Below are 20,282 nucleotides of genomic sequence, written 5' to 3' on the forward strand. Positions count from 1 at the left end.
TACTGAAAGATTTTGGACATTCCTCCAATTTTTGAATGATGTACAGATTTGTGACTTTTTTGGAACAAGAGGGAAATAGTGGGTACATTTCTAGACATAGAATTTAAAAATCTGTAGCTCCAGGAGCTGGAGGAACCACATAGTTTTGGTTTTGTCCATTGCCATTTTTGCCATTGCCTTTTTTTTCTTTCAGCTTTTCTTTGTTGGTTTTTAACCAATGTGTCTTGAATAGTCTTTCTGTCCCTGCTCCTCCCTTCCCTTCTCTCTCTTGACACATAAACAGCACTAATATTTTTCCAAGCAGGCTTTGTATGTATATTTAGTGGAGCAACAGATATATAAGCAAATGTTTAAAATGTGTATAATTTATAGCAAAATACCATAATTAAAAACTTGATTTCCCATGCAATATTGTGAGATCTAACTGACAACCTTAATTCTGCAGTGGAAGAATGTTTTAGATTATTTCTAACTTGTGTTTGATTATACAGTGCGATGCAAATGATTATGAATTATGTAATAATAGAGAAGGAACTTCATATAAGTCATCTGCCTTTGTTACTAAAAGTAATTCCTTTATGTGTGTTGTTGGGGAAGATAAAAAATCATATCTGACACCTGCATTTTTGTGTTTGTGCCACAATTTGCAGAAGAAACATTTTCTATGGTTTCCATGGTATTGGTGGGTTTTGGTAGAAAATAAATACACTTTGCAGTTACTTTTCTCTACTTGGTATAATTAATTGTACTTTGATAATTACTTCAGTACTAGTTGATGGTCACTCATCTCATTCTCTGATTATTATAGCCTGTCTTCTGCAGTAGTCTTGCCTTTTTCCGTGAAGTCTTTCCTGAGCTGGCTTTAGAGACATGTGTTTCCTTCCCCAAAATTTCCTGGAAAGCTAATCACCATTGCTTCTGTCTAAGCAGACAGGGAGATGTGATTGTTGCCTTTAGAAGATAATTTTTTGGCTGGGGAGGCCACTGTCTTTTTTGCTGCGTGCAGAAAGTCTAAATTGTGAAATGGCTATAGTCTGATCTAAGCATGAGAGCAGTGTCCAGAATAACCCCTCAGTCCTGGTTGCTTTGAGTAGGACATGGTAGCATTGAACTGTTCTCATTAAAAACAGAAAAATATGTATAAAAACATATATAGTTGTTTATATTTTCTACTTGCTTTTTAGTTTCAAATATTCCTTTATTCATTATAAATGCTCTGATCTGGATTGCATTTGTAATATTATTATACCTCATAAAGTGTATTCCCAGTTGGAATTTGTAGTGAGCCAATATTAATACTTCATGCAATTTCAATTAAAAAGTAATTTATATATACTATGTGTGTACTTACAAATCATGAGTTTAATCATGAAAACAGATTTGTGCCAATCTTGTTCACATCGATGAACTAAGAGAGGTAGTTGAACCTGTTTGGACTTGATGAATTTTCCTCTCTTAAAAACTCCTATATAGTGAGATTTTTAAGGAAGCTTAGAAGTCTGAAAAATAGCGTTTAAGTTTTTTATCTATTCTGAGCCAATAATGACAGTATATTTGTGTGCTGTTATTTCCAACCCATGGTCTTGTGTGCTTGAGATTCATGGATTAAGTGGACTTTTGAGAGGGGGCTAATAACTTCAGTTTGTATCAGAAAACTCCCATTTACAGTAAACATTTGTACCTCCACTGGGGTATTCCTTGGCATCTGCAAAATGAGAAAATTCCCACAGTACTGCTTCAGGATGTCACTTAGACTCTGTGTCTGTGCATCCTTTTCATGCTGTGTTTCTCACAGCAGCATTTTGGTGTGTTCTGCACATGGGTGCACATCAACCTCTGCCACCGCAGTGTGGTAAACTCAGATTTTACCCAGTGCTATTTGCCCATTGGGTGCAGTGGTATTTGCTGGGTTACAGAGTGAGCTCACAGCTACCAGGACTGTCCCTTCACCGCTCTGTCTCCTTGAGAGTGCCTGGTGAAAACATAGATGGTTCTGTCATCTGTAAACTAACCTGATTCCTTATTCCACCTATGTCCTTGAATAGATTTCTCCAGTATTAATACCTTATGTTTTTTATAAATTACTCCCTGCAGCCAGACTTCATAAAAGCTCAGACTCAGACCCAGCCAGACTGCAGATGCCTCAGAGCTGGGCATGTTTTAAAGGCTAGGATACAGAGCTGCGAAGGTTAAATGAACTTAAGGAATTCAAACTGGAAAAAAATTCTGAATTTTGTGTTTGCAAAGGGCAAAGTCTGTATGTTTTCATAAAAAGATTGTCACTGGACCATTCACACAACAGAAAAAAAAGTATTTTAAGTTGCTGAGATGTTTTAACCCTTTTGAAATATTTCATACCCGTATTAATTATTAAATGCATGTTTTTGAGCAGAGACTCTGTGTCAAATCATAGCCAGAGGAAGTACTCCTTTCTGTGGAGTTAACAGTGCTGTTAGTGGAAATCTGTAGGTTCCAGTCAAAACTAGCCAGCTAAGAATTTCCAATGTAAAGTGGTTTTTCAGATGACTGACTTATCACATTACAGCCATAAAATAAATAGGCCAGTTGTAGTGCCTGGATGGTTTTGCTTATTGGTTTTATCTGTAAGGAGTTTTGGCTTCACCAGTGCTAACACTAACTACACCAAAGGAGTGTACACCTCACCACTGGTGTTCTGTTAAAATTAAGCTGAAATTGCTGATTGTGTTCATCTGGCTGTGCTGCATTTAAAGGCTTGGTTAGTGCAAGACCTGCACCGCAAAGGGGTCACAACTGGTTAACCTTTCACCTGGATTTCATAGCCCCGGATGAGCAGTAACAGCAAGAAGCTTCTGGTTTTCAGGGGATAAAGGAGTGATTCATGTCATATCATACTGTGAAATACCTGTAGGTTGGTGGGGCTGGTTTGTGGCCAAGAGTGCTTGGACAAGCCCCTGGATGTGCTAGTGGTACTGCCTGAATTACTGTGAGAGGGATGTCTCATTCCTCTGGGGTTTCCAAGGACTGGAGATGCTCTGCGCTTCATCCTGCAAACAACTGCCCTCATAAGCAGTGATGGTACCTACAGTGATACAGGCCAGGGCAGAATTACTTATAAAAATAGTTCTAGGGCCAAAATGATCACTTTGGTTAAGAACTAATGAAATAAGGTACCTGTTTGAGTCAGGTTTTAACAGAAATCACTATTTTTTAGAAACGCATGACTTACTGGAGAAATAGGATTTAGTTGTTGACATTCATCAATCACAGCTACTGTTCTCCGTGTTTGTCTTTACTGAGGGTCTTCTCATTTTTCCTCATGTTTAAAAGGTGCCAGGTTGATATTTCAGTCTGAGTCAGAAGCTGCATTTGCAAGTTCTGTAATAGATTTCAGATGCTGCTGAGTAAGACTGGAATGCGATTTTGCTGCATCTTTAAATAAAGATGTCACTGCCCTGTTCTGAGGGGGAGTGTGATCTGTGGGGCCGATACTTGTCATGGGGTTACTAATGCAGCAACACCTTCCTTAACACTGGACATGGTGACATGATCCCACTGGAGTGCATAAAAGTGACTGGAGTTCTGCCCTTTAAGCTGAATTGTGGTGGATGACTATGTGTACTTGTTCTTAAGTTATAGCAATGCAAAGTGAAACAGGTTACTTCACGTGTAATGTTAGAGCTCTGAGGCCTTCAGTTAGTAATTTAAGCCCATTTTAATCTGTTTGTAATGGCTTAAGAATGCATGTGTTGCATTATGTGTTGCAGCCGAGACAGACAAGTGCCTGTCATTGTATGACTGTATCCATCTTTGGATTTCTTGAAATTCCTCATACCATCGCCTGAGAAATACCTCATTAACTGACTTTGTGTCTCCCCTGAGTATTTGCTGGGGACACACAACAGGGCATTGAAAGTAGGGAAGGGCATTTGCACAGAATCAGAAATTTCATATCATGTCATGAACTTCCTGACTGTGATTTAAGCTGTAGGATCTTTGACCTTGGTTACTATAACTTGCTTTTAAGCAGGAGCCTTTCTTTAGCAATTTGTAGTCAAGCTGGGAATACTGTAACATGGAGCACAACCTACACAACTTGTTTAGAGATTTTTAAAAACATATTGCTTTACTGTGTCAACAGTTGACCAATACAGAAATGTTTACTCCACTTCTTGGCAGTGAGTGTTAAGACAAAGGTGTTGCAGCCTGTGTTCTGACTCAGACTGAGGGATGAGACTGCAGCATTAGTACAGGACCTTGAGACCCAGAAGAGGGGAAAAAGGTCTCTTTAAGATTCTTTAGTAAGATGCTCTTACGGAGCAATGTATAAATTTGTTTTGTATAAATTAATATAACAGTAGTGGCCCTACGGTATTTTCAATTTTTTTCTTAATATATATTTAAAGCATAATTTCTAATTCTTGTATATATTTTTAACTTTCCCACAGATATGCACTTATTTGGCCATTATCCAGCTCATGATGATTTCTATCTTGTAGTGTGCAATATCTGCAATCAGGTAGTCAAGCCACAGGTTTTCCAGTCACACTGCGGTAAGTGAATGTTTTCTTTCCTGAATTACAGTGCCAAACTGGCGTTTGGTTCTCTTAAGAATCATTGCATACGATCATGACAGAGGCATTGCAGAGAGACTTTTCTGGTTATCTTGTGTTCTTTCCACAGAAAATGCCAGCAATGCTTTCAAGTTAGCATATTTCCTGTAGAGGAAGTTAAATTAGTTGTTCTAGAAGCTGAGCTTTTCACATTGAACTTGTTATACTAAGTTAACCTATTACAGCAAATAAATCCTGTTAGTTAGATACTAGCTAGGTTAAAACTATTATGACAACATTGGATTGTCTTCTGTCAAAGCTGCAAAGTGAGGTCTATGATACTGATCTGCATTAACTGGAAGTTGAATGTTATGGATTGTTTTCTGATGGGATTTATGCATAACTATACATAGGGTTTATTTTTATATTTATCATAGGGTTTAGGGTTTTTATGTAATTGGCATTTTGAGTCCCATTTCTTAAATTAACATTTTTCAAGAGAAGCTTGAGAAGCAGCAGAAATCTGCAGATATTTATTTCTGAATTAGTATGACAACATTGAGAAAATAATTTTTATGTTGACTATTTATAAGCAAAACTACTCCAGTTAGAAATTTTTGCTATTGATTAACAAACTACTTTCAATTATTTCTGAAAAACTTCATCCCAGGGTCTGGTTTATTTATTACTTATCTGGTGGTTTATTTGTTATTTGTCCAGTGATCTGTTTTTGTGGTGATTTTTTTGTCGTTTTTCCTTTTTTTTTTTAAGGATTGCAAAATGTGACTGGAATAGGTATCTTTGCATGAGGTTTAATCAGATTTAGTTTAATCAAAATAATTTGAAGGTGATTGCATAATAATGAAAGGCAGCTAGTAGTAAGGATGGAATCAATTAAATATATTAAGGTGGGGAAAAAAAGCCCAGTGAGCTTTTTCTTGCCTAAATGCAAGAGGTAAATGTCACAAATTCTGTTGTTCTCTCAGTTTTCTTGACAGCAAAGCAAATCAGTAAGGGTAAAATGTAAGTGGGATGGACAGAAAATAAGTTTATTTACTTTTAAAGATGTGTTACCAAAATGCTGCCTTGCATTTGTATGGACTCACTGCTAACAACCAGCCAGGAGCTGCTGCACTCACGTTGTGAGGCAGTTACATGACTCGCCTCCAGCTTTGACCTAGATTGAAGTAATTGTGGAAAAATTGTAATAGTGAAATATCCAGTGAATAAAAAAGATCTGAAAGTATAATTACAGGGTGAGGAGGTCTTATTAGTTTAATGGTGGGGGCAGGTGTTGATTTTAGCGTTTTAGCAAGCCATCCTGCTATTTTGGTTTTTTAAAATTTTTTTCTTGCAATTAGTGTTGTGGTTCTTTTCTGCCCAGCTTCAGGTATCTTATGAGTCTTTCAGTGACAGAAAAGCTTCTCTGCATGTGGTCACAGGTACGGTGGGTACCATAAACACTGACCTGTGCATCAGTGTGAGATCTGCTGCAAAACAGAACCTGGGTAACACCTTCCCGTCACCTTCCATAGTTGTGCTTTTTCCTGGACTTGACCTGGGTTAGGGAGTACTATGAAAATTGGTCCTGTTTTCGTGTAGTAGGCATGTAGAATGATGTTACTTCTAGATGAGAGTAAATAAATCCATGTTAGAAAGGACTTTCTGAGCACTTTGTATGTAAGGAGTTGTCATAAGTGTTAGTGTATTGCCTGTAAACTGCAAAGATCCTGTGAGTCCTTGTCCTTTTTTCTTTTTCTCTTTTCTCCATTACTCCATTATTTATACAATTCCTTTTACTTTATCTTCATTATAGCAGTCCTGTTACACTGAATGATTGAATGTTAAGTTCTGAATTGCTTGTTTTAAGAACCTAAGGTCAATAAAAACTTGAAAAAAATAGACTGTATTAAAAATAAAAAGGAGAATACTGAAAATATTTGAACAAAGATGTTGCCTCTTGAAGATTGCAGTTACTCTAGTCAGACTTGTTTGAGGAAAGATGTCCAGGAATATTGCTGAAAGGCCTGTGAAAGGGCTTTAAATATATAGATAAATTATTTTGCTTTAAAGAAGAAACAGTAAAGGCAATGTACTAAAACCATATAAAAGTAGTTTTAGAAGATAGAAGGTTTCTTGGGGGTCTTGAGAATTATTGTAATGTAACTAATAATTTATTTTCAAAAAATGGATCTGTTAAAAGTACTTAATGTTGTTTATGTGAAATGCATCTAGTAGGATAGAGTTTTCATAAGAAATGAGTAGGATCTAAAGGAGAGCTACACATAGATGTTAATAATTCATCTGTAGTTGCATTGTCTGGGTAGAAAATGATAAAAATCTCCTATAAGAAAATATATCAACCATGAGCTGCTTGTGGCTGAATAGTCTCTCGCTGGATATGTCTCTCAATGGATAGCCCATTGAGAAAGGTCTGGAGAAGGCTTCAGTTGAGACAGATTCTGGCTGCATGGGGCTCTTCTGTGAAGCAGCAACTTTTAATTACCTGTTTCATTTAGAGCACTATCACCCTTGGACACAACCAGTTTGGTGGATCAGATTTTCCTTAACTAGTTAGACCATGCAGCAGTATATCTGTAAATTCAGGGATGCTGAGTGTGTCTGTCAGTAGACTTTGAGGTGTTTAGACTGTCATATTTACCATAAAATGCATTATTATAAATGTCTTGAATTGCAGCTTCAAAATTGTAACACGGGCAATGGAATGAGAAAGCATTAGAAGCCACTACTGGTTTTTTGGCTCTTGTAGTCTGTGTCATGGGGAGTCTTTATTGGTACTGACAAGGTCTTGTAGGGATCTATCCCAGAATCTCCCACAAAGTGTGTTTTGTTGCTAATAACCCTGGTAAGATCCCGTCCATATTCTCAGTAAGGAATTAGGTCCATGCCAGACACATGCCTTATGTTTGTAGTTCCCCTGTATTGTAACTTGAAGGTCTTGGCTTTGGAGCAGCACTGGAATGTTTAGTTTAACAAACGTTTTTGTAACACTTCTCCTGAGCCCTCACTGGCATCTGCCTTCCTCCAGAGCGTAAGACAACCCACTGTTTCATTTGCCTCTGATTTCAGACATGTGGTAGCCATCCTTGGCTCTGGAAAGTTGTGAAGATTATAGAGCCAGATGTTATTTAACTTTTAAGAGTTTGATTCTTTGAATATCAAGCAGAAAATGAGAAAAATCTGGTTGTGGTTCAGGGTATTTTTAAAGGGAGGCAATGCATCATACAACCTTAGACGGCAGAAATCAGGAAGGTAAAAGAAGAGATCTGGCTAATCAGAAGCCTGAGTTGCTGGACTTGAACTTGTATGTAGTGAAGGCAATGTAAAGCTCAGTGTTGCAAGGTGGTAGATCTAAGTCAGAGAAATACTGAACTATTTTTGAGAGCAGTTTCACATTCTTGTATCTGTGGGATAAACATTTATATCCGTTAGTAAGGATTAAACCATTCATGTACATATATGACATAAGCCCACTTGAAATAGTCTTGCTGTTCTAGGCTGCTGGATAAACCATGTAAATCAAGTAATTTCCTGAGGTCATCCAGTATTATTGTGCTCTTAGAAAATAGCATAACATAATGTCATCAACAATAGCACTGAAATATTGTTCTTTGCTCCTGAAGACGTTTCCTTTTAGTAACTTCTTGCAGTGGTTCAATATCATGGATTTTCTTTTTTTTCCAATGTATAAACACGTAGTTGTATTTATTCCTTCACAAAGTAGTTTGAAATTAGAAGTCAGTCTGGTTATGCAGCTTATAGTATTTTTAAGTGTACTTAGCATATGAAGAATTCTGGGTTTGATTTTTAACGAATTTTAATTTATTCTCAAATGCTAACCTCAGTGAAGACACAAAGCTTGTTTAGGGTTTTTTCTCCAATACCTGTTTTCTGTGAGATTTTTTGGTTGGCAGCCTATACTGAGCTCTGTCCCTATGACTGCTGTTAACTCCAGTTCTGTGTCGCTATTAAATACTTGTTAAGGTGGCACATGTACCTTTTTCCAGGAGACATTTCCGTTTTCCCGTAGCCCCAGAAAGAGTAATGCTTCATATTCTTCTACTGCATTGTTCTTTACCAGACTAAAGAGCATCAGGTACAGTTCTGGGGGTTTTTTTTAAATGCTTTGTACAGTAAGAGTCTTTTTAACTTTGGCCTTTCCCTCTTAAAAGGAAAACCTCTCATAAAAGGTGGTTCTGGCACACTGTCCATATAGAGAGCTTGTCAAAACATCTTGACTTTTGATGTGAGGAAATAAATTAATGATGGTGAAGTGTTAAAAATAAGGCATAAAGTTGGAGGGAAGAGGTGAATTAGCCAACCTAAATATGCAGCTTGGTTAAACAATAATGGCAGTATAACCATCAAAGAAAGCTTCCAAACATGCTCTGGAACAATTTCCAAAACTGTGATTGGTATCTTAATGAACTGAATCATTAAGATCCCCATTTGATGAAGTTGTAGCATAGAGAGGAAACCAGTTTTGCTTTGTCAAGGAGAAATGGCCATGAAGACCTCTTCTTTTGCTAATTTCTTTATTGAACACTCACTGAAATCTATCCTGCCTGACTCCAAGGTTCTCTTAACAGGCTTTTAATTGAGAAACTTGTATTCCTTAAAAAAAGAAAAGACCCCTGGACTTGATTTTCGTTACTTCTGAGTTGTAAATCCTTGGGTTGACATCTTCATGTCCTCATGAAAGTTACAAAAGGATATTTCCTTTTTATCCTTCTGCTTGGCTGTAGAAGTGTCATTTAAAAGGAAAACAAACTAGAAAGTAATGGAGTACTGAAGAATATAAATAAATTATTTTCCCTTCCATATCATAATTATTTTCCTAACAGAGCTTATATATCTTGAATTACTCACACTAGCTGTTTTACATGGTGCTAGTTGTGTGTTACAATTTAATGAACCATGATCAAATACAAGAAGGCTGAGCTTATAGCGTGAATAAATATTATTTGCTTTTTTCAAAACTAGTTGGAACATCACTAGTTGGCATCTTTTTTTTGCATAAGGATTTTGATACACGTATCACATTTGACAGATTTTTCTCAGTATTTATGTTTTCAGTTATTCAATGCCTTGTTTTTTATTAAATACAGCTGTTTGGGGGTTTGTAATTGTTAATATTTTACCTGTTGCATTTGACCTTTAATCGGGGGAACACTCTTGTGCCCTTCAAGGACAATGACGTTTAGAGTCACTCTCCTTCTGTGACTGTGATTTTCACTTTTCATAGCCTTGTCAAAACTTGTTATGTGATATAATTATTGATTAAATAACTTTCTGCTTGTCACATGGTTAGGTTTCACTGCATAAAATAATTAAAATAATACAAATTGCTCTTGTCCCTCTGGCTTTTTGTTCAAAATGGAAATGGTAGCTGCTAGACTGACAAGACTCTCAGTTTTCTTTTCCTGTTGGTTGGGGTGGGGACAGAAGGAACTGAATGTTTTGGGCACCTTTATATGTATGTGACTGCCTAGGATACACTGATTTTGTCTGCAGCTTTCATTTCCATTGCTTTAAAACAGAAACTCCTGGTTTCCAAAAAAACTTTGAAGTAGCTTTACAGTCTTTCTACCAGAAATCTTGTTCTCAAGACAAAAGCACAGCCAGTGGCAAACCTCTGTCTCCTGTCAGTGATGAAAATCTGAGCTGCAGTTCCTGCAGTGGCACGTGTGGGTCTGTCCTGTCCATGTCAGTGCAAGATTTCCATGCCCAGCATAATGGCAGGTGCTGTGAAACTGAGGTGACAAGACATTTTTTGCACCATTCCCGTACAAGTTAAATAGTACATCTCTGCACAGACCATCCAGGGCGAGTCAGTATTAGCCTTGAAGAGCAAAACTAAACCAGCACTCCCTTGAATTCAGCTTTTTCCCTACAGATTCTTGGACTCATATAGTTTAGACTGTCAGCAATTCTTGAGACTCTGAATAGGTACAGAAATGTAAAATCTGTCTTTGTTTACTCTCTTACAAAGTGTTACTTAGTTTTGTCCTAACTGCTGATAGAGTCTGGCCAGATTCAGTAAAGCACTTAGGTAAATAAAAGGGAATCAGTTGACATTTTAATACTTGAATCAAGTGAGGCAATAAAGAAAACTGCTTCCTAGCTGCTTCCATGCATGAGACTATTGGTCACCTCAGTATTGCCTGCTGTGCTCATCCAGGACTGCAAACAGTCCTGGGCCTTCCTGTATTTTCAGGGAGGGAGATTGACAAGGCCATGTTCATTCAAGAAAAACAACCACAAAATCTTACCTTGTCTGTACTGACTTGTCCAGGAAGGGAGATATTTGGATTTGGTAGCCTTACCACCTCGGAGCTATTCACCTTCCACCTCCTAAGAAAGGAAAATGTCCTGAGTGCCAGGCCCTCCATAACCCAGACTAAAGCAAGACAGCACATGCTTCTTGCATCAGAGATGTGCCAGACAAAGTGAACCTGAATGTGGAAAGTAGCACTCAGTTCCAAGGGATGAACTGTGATGGGACTGAAAAATGTGCATCTGATGTTCAAAGCTACATCTTGTGTTGTTGAGACCTTCTCAAGGCTCGAAGGAGTTTGTTGTGCTTTCTTTCTTAGTCTAGCATGTGAATTAATGATAGAGCTGTGTTTAGATCTGCTGACCTGCTTTCTTAGAAGCAAGCAGCACAATATTTGATAGGGTTGGCTTTTTTACATGTTTTCTACTATCATCCCATCATCAGTGACACAGCGTAAAACAGGGAAGCAGATATAGAAATAGGTATGAAATACATAGAGCTACAAGGTCAAGGAGTAGTGTAAGTAGGAAGCTGACAGCTCCCCACAGATAGCTTGGCCCCAGTATGATCTGTCAATAATTGAAAGTTTCTTCATTCAAAAGATTCTTTGAATGAGGAAGCAAGAAGGCTTGGGAGAGCTGAATCTCAAAGGATTGTGCATTTGAGAGGAGTGAGTATTCAGTAGGAGAAGACATTCAGCAGTGAACAGAATGCCACACGTGTGCAGTTGCTATTCAGCTTAGTAACCTACACACCCTCCCTCTGTTTCTGGTCCTGTGTGTGAAATGGAAGTCTGAAAGTGAAACATCAATTAATTGTCTTTTCCCTAATGTTTTCTATTAAGTCCTTTCCAGTGCCTTGACAGTGCTGTAATTTTGCAATGCTGATCTTAAATAAATCCATGTAGGAAGGAAATAATGGCGCTGGGCTTTTCAGTGCATTGGAATTCTTATTGTTCTAGTTTACACATAATTCCTGTCATTATAAATTAGCTTATCTCTTTCATATCATGTATTCGTTGATAGTATTTGATTAGTGAATACTTTTGTATATTTTTTTACTTCATATAAATTGTGGTAAATGATGCAGTACATACTGGAACTGAGTGTTGTTGTCATGGCAGTGATGGGCAATACATATCACATGTAATTTCTTTCAGTCAAGATTTTAATAGAGTTGTAGTTTTAAATAGTAACCGATAAGGATTTCTTTTAAGGAGTGTCCATTAATAGAACTCAGCTGTTGAAGGTTGACTGTAGCATTAGGCTTAAGTTTAATCTCCTACATACTATAATTTACGGGGCTGTGTTTAGTGCATCAGTCTTCCAGCTGCTTCACTGGTGGAGGAATGGGGGTTGTGATAGTGGGAGAGAGGAGAAAAACATAGTGAAAATTTTCTATCAGAATATATAAAAACCTGACAAAATTAGAAGTATTTGGCTTGAAGTCTTCCATGGCATGTCTTAATTAGTCTGAGAAAGGTGGATGCCTTCTATCTTAGAGAAGGAATGTTTTTTAAAATCATTTTAAAGAAAGACTTCATGACCCTATTCCTAAATAAAGTCCAAAACAGAATTAAGAGCTTTTTGAAGTCACTCTTTGCAAGTGTTTTGGTGAGTAAAAGATAAGCAAAACCAAATCCCTTTTTGTATCAATTTATGATGCACTCTAAAGAAGGAAATTTAAAGTGGAATCTGATTTTGCCAAAGACCCAAATAACAAGTCATTGTTTCTTAACTATATTCAGAAGTATCGGAGTGCTAAGAGCACTCCTCTCTGTGTTCTCCTTGTACTTCCTGCATGTGATTAGACAAGGAAGATGTGGTGGGTTTTGGAGTGTGGGGTGTGAGTTTTTTGGTAGTAGTGTGTCCCTTTACATACGTTACAGAAGGTGTTAATATTTGGATTAGCCACTACCAGATATTTTAAGTTCCATTTCAAATCTGTAGAAGTCATGTCTACATATAGCCCTACCCATTGACCTTAACTTTTAGTGGTTGTTTAAATACATTGGGTTTAGCTCATTTTCTGACTATTGCAATTTCTACTGGATAGTTTTTTAGCATTTTCTTGCAAAGCATATCACGAGTTTAGAAACTTATTACTGTCCTCATATTAAAATCTTTACTATAAGCTGGCTCATGAAGTTGCTTCTTGTCTGTTCGCTGTTGGCTTTTCCTGATGGAAACAGCAGCACCTTTTTTGGGTAGTGTCTTCTCTGGCACCTGAACGTCTCCTGTGCCGTAAGTTGTGGTTGCTGAGCTTGCAGGTGAGGTGGCAGGTGGGGCTGGAAGTGCAGCTCATCCTGGGCGTCCAGGGCTTCCTCCAGAGCTGGAGAACCGCCTGGCAGGAGGTTGGGTGACCCCAGAGTGTAGCTCAGCCTCACAGCTGCCTGGCTGTGCACACTGGTGAGTGGAAAGGAAACTGGAACAGCAGTTCCTTGGGTTCCAGAAGTATTTCTGAGAGGGCAAAATACTTTCCAACAATGTTTCCGTTGCCTTTTCTAATATCTCCAGGCCACTTGGGGTGCAGCAGGAAATACAGAAGTCCCTTGGCATGCAGGCAGATGACAGGGGAGTCATAGATCTGCAATTAAATTTGATATTGGGTGTAGTTCAAATGATTTGTTTCAAATTAGAAATAGTTACATTAAATGCCTTTTATGAAGAAATGATTTTTTGATTTGCTGTTTCAAAAAAAGCCTTATTCTTAGCAGAGGGAAGTATCACCTGTGATAAACCAGCTAGAACAAGGTTTGCAAATCTACTTTTCCCAGAGTTTTCAGTAGTAATGTTTATCCTAGATTTTGTATGCCTTTTTAATCTTTGAAATATTTCTTTTTGTTTATTTAATGTGATTTTTTTCATCTAGCATGCAAGCGTGTTTGTCACAGCTCCATGTTCAGACTATTGAGTTCAGTTTATTACAGTGTAATAGTAGTACATAACCTCTTGGTACCTCACCAGTGCCAAACCTACTCAAAACATTTTATTTTTGAATAATATAAAAATTATTATAGCATAATAGGATACTGTGCTTAAAAGTACAGTAGGCATAGAATTTTGTACTTAAAGGTTCTCGTCATTTCAAGTACAGCTGAAGCTCCTTGTGCTTCCCATTTCATAGCCCTGTAGTGATTCATATAATTATCTTAATGGTTTATTGCTATTCTCTTTAACTGGTGATATTAATGTAATAATTGTCATATTAAAACATAAAATATTGAATTAGAACTTGTTCTAAAATGTATTTTGTTATTACATGTAGGTTAAAAATACTGTAGACTTCTGTTTTCAAAATAATTTATTTTGCATTAATTTAGATAGATTAATGAAATTATATTCTTCAAAATATAATGAAAGAACTGTTTAAAATTTGTTATGCAAATTGTGATGGGCTCCTGGTTCACCTTACTGCGTGCATCTTTTCATTATGATCAATTATCAAATACTTGATTTAGCTTCCTGCACCAAACCCTCCCTATTGATAAGGTGCCTAAATAAAATTTAGAAAACTTGCCTCAGTTTTTGTGATACTCAGTTGTTTGTGATACTAGTGATGGTGTTGACCAGAACGTTTTCTTTTACTGGTGTTCTGGGAAATAACATATTTCCCCCCACCTCCTTTTTTGGACAGACTTCTTGTTTCTGTGAAATACTCTTTTATCATGCCTCGGATCTGCTCTGCATCTAGTGATGTATAAATAATTCCATACTTATATAAAATATCAAACACTGTGTGTGAGAAATGTGTTTAAGGCAAGCATTAATGTATCATTATTTGATACATTTGCTTTCAGTTCATTCCCTGTATTGTATAAGGTATTCTTTACATGGGTATGTCATCAATATTGTGGTTTACTAATTGGGTAACTAGAGAATTTGAATTATTTTTTTTAAATGTAATTTTAGGTTTGAGATTGGTGATTCAAAAATTGATTTTTTTTAAATTCAGTTGGTTAGGATTGGCAGGGAGAAGTCTCATTTCAGTGTCACTTCCACCTCAAAGTGTTGAAGAAGGAGTACATCTGTGCAAGCTGAAACATAGACCAGTGCTTGGCCAACAATACTGCAGAGGTCTGCGTGGATTACAGGGGTTTCAGGTGACTTTAGTGTGTGTGTGATGGTGACAGGACTGCATGAGCTGTGGAGACAGTGCATCCTCATGCAGTAGTGTTGTGCATGTCCAGATGAGTCTGAAGGCAAGTGGTTCTCATTCTGTGACTCTAAATAGATAGATGAAAACTGTAATATACGAGTAAAAATAATGCTTTTGAATTTGTCTAGGACAGCAAAGGATTAGTTTGCTATTGAAATAATTTTTTGTCATTAATGTCTGATGAATGTAGTGAGAATGCTGAAATGAGCAATAAAAGTTTTCAGGAGTTTTTTCAGGGCAGAAAAGACACAGTCAGGACCAGACAGATAAGGTTGAGATGAAGAGCACTGTGCAGAACTGCATGTTTAGTAAGATGAGTATAGAAATGGTGCAGCAAAAAATGGAACCTTGAAAAGGCAAGTCTGGTGTTTGTCACTGTGCTGCTAATCAATTATGGTGACCCAGTGGGTTTTATGAACTTAATGGAAACTTGGGAGCTATGGGGTCCCATGAAAAGGTTTCTCAAAACTCAGCTGTACCCTGTGTGAAGAAATACCTCATTTCTTTGTTTGTTTTTGAACCAGCAACAAACGATCACTTCCTATCCACCTTCATAATAAATATGCATCGTAACCCTCCTCTGTCATCACTCATCCAGTTTGACAAGTCCAGATCGGTCTAATTGTCACTCTTGTGGAAACTCCAAATGTCTTTGCTATGTGTTTTTATATCTTGCCTAACTCTTCTGAACATTTTTGAAGGTAGGGAAGCCACGGCATGAGGTGCTGTATTCCTTGCCTAACACTTGGTTTGCCTTTGTTACCACCACAGATCATTGAGATTTCATAGAACTGTTACAAGACCAGTGTCTCATTATTGTGTAATAATCATTCAGATACCATAATTTTGTATATAAAGTGAAGATTGTTTTCTTCTTCCATGTCTGTGTCTTTACATTTCTCTACATTGAATTGAATTTACTGCTTTATTACACCAGTCAGTATTAGGTCTTCCTGCAATCTGTTGATTTTCATCTTTAGTACTCTAGAACAATTATTTACCAAAGATCTTGTTCTCTCACTAACCACCACCTTTTTTTAAATGATTTCCAGTTATAACCTAGTACAGGCTCTTCCTGAGTGGCATTGCTGAATTCATCCTTTGAGGACCATTTTTACCCTCTTTTCCTTGCCGTGTCAGTAGTTTCTTAGCCTTTAGGTGAGGGTTGCAACCTTTGATTCTGTGTCAACAGCAGGTATCTTTGCTTTAAGAAATGTGTATACATGGCCTCATTTCACTTGGAAATTCAAATAGACTGTGTCAGTTGGATTTCCCTTGTCCAAGCCACTGGTTCCATTGGAAATGGGATTTCCAAGTCCTTTGATCCTACTGGACCAGGCCTATAAACGAAGCAGTTTTATTTGTGCATATGTGTCTATGTCTGTGTATGCATTTCTGTGTGGATTCATATATATCAGCAGTTCTGTCCATTGCACCCCAAATGCATTTGTAGCCTTAATTCTGGAAAAACTACTAGGGAGTGATTTATTGCCACTTCTTGGGTAGATGCATTTGGAAAAAAAATTGGATTTTTTTCCTATAGCCTGCTGAAGAAGAAGACACAGGTTTTTCACATTAAAAATGGCTTGAGCATAAGTAATTTTACTCTCATTTTTTTACCAAAATAATTTCCATTCCCGTAGAGGTGAAATGTTGCACTTGGCTTGAGGTAAAATCTCTTTGAAGACTGAAAAAAAACAGAGGAAATTAAATTGAAAGTCTGCAAAATTATTTTTGATTCTTTATCCGCCAGTGTGGTGATGAGAACAGTTAATGTGCAACGTGGAACGTCCTCTTTACCCTTTTCTTCCCTAATCTGGGGAGAGTTGAATCAAGAGCACCTTAAGCAGGCTACCTAGTGTTGATGGTGTTTGTTCTCCTTTCCATAAAGAAATGCTAATGAGAATTAGGATAGTTCATCTGCCAGGGAATGGTGGAACAACTCTGCTTGCAGGGCCTTGCCTGCTTCTCCAGTTGCATGTTTTATGTGGAAAAAAACCAGAAAGGATTGAGAGAGGTTCGGAATTACCTGCAGGTGAAGAGACTCTGTGCTTCTGCTACTGGAAAACAGAAGTTCCAGTCCACACTTATTTCTTCTTCATTTTTGATGTTTTTATTTTGCATAAAATAGTCAAACAGCTGTTGAACAGAGTAAGAGGGGGAGTTTATCCCCAGCTTTGACAAGTAAGATACTTGGCATCCAATCTGTGGTTCAGGAAATGTGTTTTTAAAAGGTTGAAATAATTTCAGCAGGAGGGAGAGAGAACACCCCCTCAACACCCTTCACAAGGCTTTATCCTCTTGTCAGAGCCCTTTTATGAAGAGGGGAAGACTTGGGTTCATATTGATTACAGAAAGGTGAGTGCTTTAATCAGGAAAGTAGTCATCTCCCTTTCACCACCTTTCTCTTGCTCAGAGACCTAGCACTCAATGACTTCTTAATAAAAAAATATATTTAGAAATACTTATTATTCTATCTGTCAGAATTTTAAATACAAATCCACTTTCTGAACCAAGCCAAAGTGGCTGATTGTAAGGGAGAACTAAGTCAGTTACAGAATTGTCACAGAATCATAAATTGATATTGGGGGGGAAAGCCGTAATATCACCTGCTGAGTTTGGTGGGGCAGTGATAACCACTGATGTGTTGTGAATATAAAATAATTTTGTGGACAGTCAGAATACTCAAGCAGCAGTTGCCAGCAGTGTGTTGGTTGACAAAGCCTGAGCATTCCCTCATGATTCCATGACATAGTTCCTGTCCAGTTGGTGTGGTGGCTGTAGGGAGCTATGGGCTACACATACACTGAGTTAAATATTCCCTAACACGTGGCATGGTGTTACTCCAGGTGCCCTGCAATATTTGCCCTGTTGAAGTCAGAGTCTTTTTCTTGCAAAGAGGTGAAAGGGGAGTGGAAAAACCAGAAACAAACCACAACAAAAAACTAAAAATCCTAACCCTTTATCTTGTCTCCCAAGAGCAGAAGAAGAAGGTGTGCCAGGTCATCACACACAACCCCAGTGCCACAGTTCACATGTCCTAGCTTGAAATCCTGGGACTTGTGATAACTTCGTCTAGTCTGACAGACTTGAGAAGAACTGGAATATTTTGGGCTTTCTTCTCTTCCATGTCCCAGATCCCTAATTCTCAATTCTCCATAAGCATTATCTGGCAGACTGGGAATAAATTAGATAAAAATTAGCCTGTCTTTGCATCTGAAAAGGGATGGGATGAAAGGTCAATGGCAATGCTGCAGCAGGGAACACACTTAGCAGGGTTTGGGTTTATTTTAGGGGAACTAGGAAGAGAGGCAGGTCAGGATATTTGCATATCCAGTCCATGTTACATTCACAGCTTTCACTCTAGTTTACTTTCATAAACTAGAGAAATAAAACCACAAAGACTGGACTACCATGTCTCACAGATACTAGTAGTTTTGACATCACTATGATACTTATTCATCCTCCAGTTTAGGAGATCTTAGACTGTTGAAAAGATTTTATTACAGTTAGCAGGGATCAAGTGAAGATTGTGCCTGTGTACTCTCTGAGGTTGTTCCTCTTCAACACTTTGCACCACTGTCATCCATGTGCTTGCCTGCCTTCCTATGGTGATTCTCATAGCACTCTGTGCAAATTGTTGTAGGGAGGCATAAAGGAACAAAGCTGAATTGTTGCTTCTGCCCTAATTCGAGGATGCCCAGTCATCTTGAACCTGTGAGTGGCCTGGTAGCGCTTTGTGTGATGAAAAGTCAAAATACAAAGACAGATTTTGGAAATGCAGGCAGGAAAGGGTGAACTGCCTTTTCTCTTTCTGCATTTTCAGATCTGTGTCAGTGACACCTGGCAAAATTTACTTCAGCTTCTTCTGCTTTCCTTTCATCCTCAGAGGGATTCAAGTTACTCAGTATTCCCTGTGCTAGGACAGTTTTACTTCCAGTTGCTTATCACGTGATGCAGTTTTATGAAGGAATTACAAAGTTTTTGCCAGCCTTTGCAGCAAAAGCACTCCTTGCTAAGGTAACTTGGGTTTAATTTGGTTTTTAACTGACAGGTTTGAAGGTGACAATTCTAGCTAGATAGTATTGCTGAGATGAAACAGAGTTCAAATAAATGATACATGGAGCTTCACGTATCACTGTTCAAAAGAGCTGTGGAAACAAATACATCCCACTGAACACTCTAAAATTTCAACTAGTTTAATGCAAGACTTTGTTTTAACCATTAGATATTCACTGAGGTTTTGCTCCATAGTTCTATTTTAAAAAACAGAAATATTTTCAGTTTTTAAACTATTTTAGTTTAGTGTTTTTATAGTAGAATTGCCTCATATTTTTGTTGTTTTAAACTTTGATGTTTAATGTACAGTTAGATTTACTTTTTTTCCCAGAAAAACATAGATACAACACAAAAAAACCCCAACAATGTCATTATTTTCTTTACCACTTAAAGAAAGTTAGAATTAACCTGTTGGAATGTTCTGATTAATGGGAAAATAATATATGAACGCCAGCTGACTCTCTGCAGTTAGTTTTATAATATCAATTGTTAAACAAGTAAAACAGGTGGTGCTTTTCCGTGTTTATGATCTATCAAAACTGTTTCCCCTGCTGTGGCAGCACATCACACCTCCACTTTGCAGCCTTCTCTTCTTTAGCTTTGGCAAATGCAAACTGTGCTCCATCTAAACAAGATCCTGAGGGGTCTGCTACTACTTTCATTTTTTGAAAAAGTATTCCATGCATAGGTTCATGGAAACCTCTGTGTGTGTGTGTCTGTGTAACAGCCTGTTAACTGCAGATCTAACCTGGCCATTTTATGTCTGTGAAAAATAAGAATGCATAAAGCATGGCTTAACTCAGCTTTGTAAGGTGTACCTATGGAGTTGTGTGAGAGGCCAAGGTACCATTTTCTTCATGATCTTCTTGTGTTTTTCGTGTAAATTTTGTAGCAATCATTTTGTGTTGTTAGATGTGGCTGTAACAATGGATTGAATGTTAGTATATGAAGGTATAACATCACATATGTTATGGAGCAGTTCAGACAACAAAGATGTGAAGATGGTCATTCAAATGCATCTTCTATCTCCTCTAAAACCAGATGAAATACAATACGGTGTCTTTTTTGGTGCACACGTGTCTGTGAAGGTGATAGAAATGCTGTTTGTTTTACTGCCAATAGAAAGCATATTAAGTAAATGCAGGGAGTTGTGACACAGGAAGGGGTCAGAGCCTTGCTTCATTCAAAGAGGAAGCTGCTCACTCCTCAGTGTTTGTGTTGCAAATTGTTCCGGG

The 20,282-nt window shown here is 37.7% G+C and overlaps 1 protein-coding gene across 4 annotated transcripts in view; it reads left to right on the forward strand.

Moving 5' to 3' along the window:
- Window positions 1–20,282, forward strand: part of ATXN7L1 (ataxin 7 like 1) — a 114,098-nt gene that overhangs the window by 35,423 nt on the left and 58,393 nt on the right. For 3 of the 4 annotated variants that reach the window (XM_071552641.1, XM_071552640.1, XM_071552642.1), the window contains exon 3: window positions 4,428–4,532. The exons of the other annotated variant lie outside the window; for it this stretch is intronic. In XM_071552641.1, the coding sequence (XP_071408742.1) occupies window positions 4,428–4,532 (105 nt within the window). The remainder of the gene's footprint in view (window positions 1–4,427; window positions 4,533–20,282) is intronic. 4 annotated transcript variants of the gene reach the window in all.

The sequence above is a fragment of the Pithys albifrons genome, chromosome 3 (assembly GCF_047495875.1).
Source record: "Pithys albifrons albifrons isolate INPA30051 chromosome 3, PitAlb_v1, whole genome shotgun sequence".
In the NCBI taxonomy this organism is placed as follows: domain Eukaryota; kingdom Metazoa; phylum Chordata; class Aves; order Passeriformes; family Thamnophilidae; genus Pithys; species Pithys albifrons.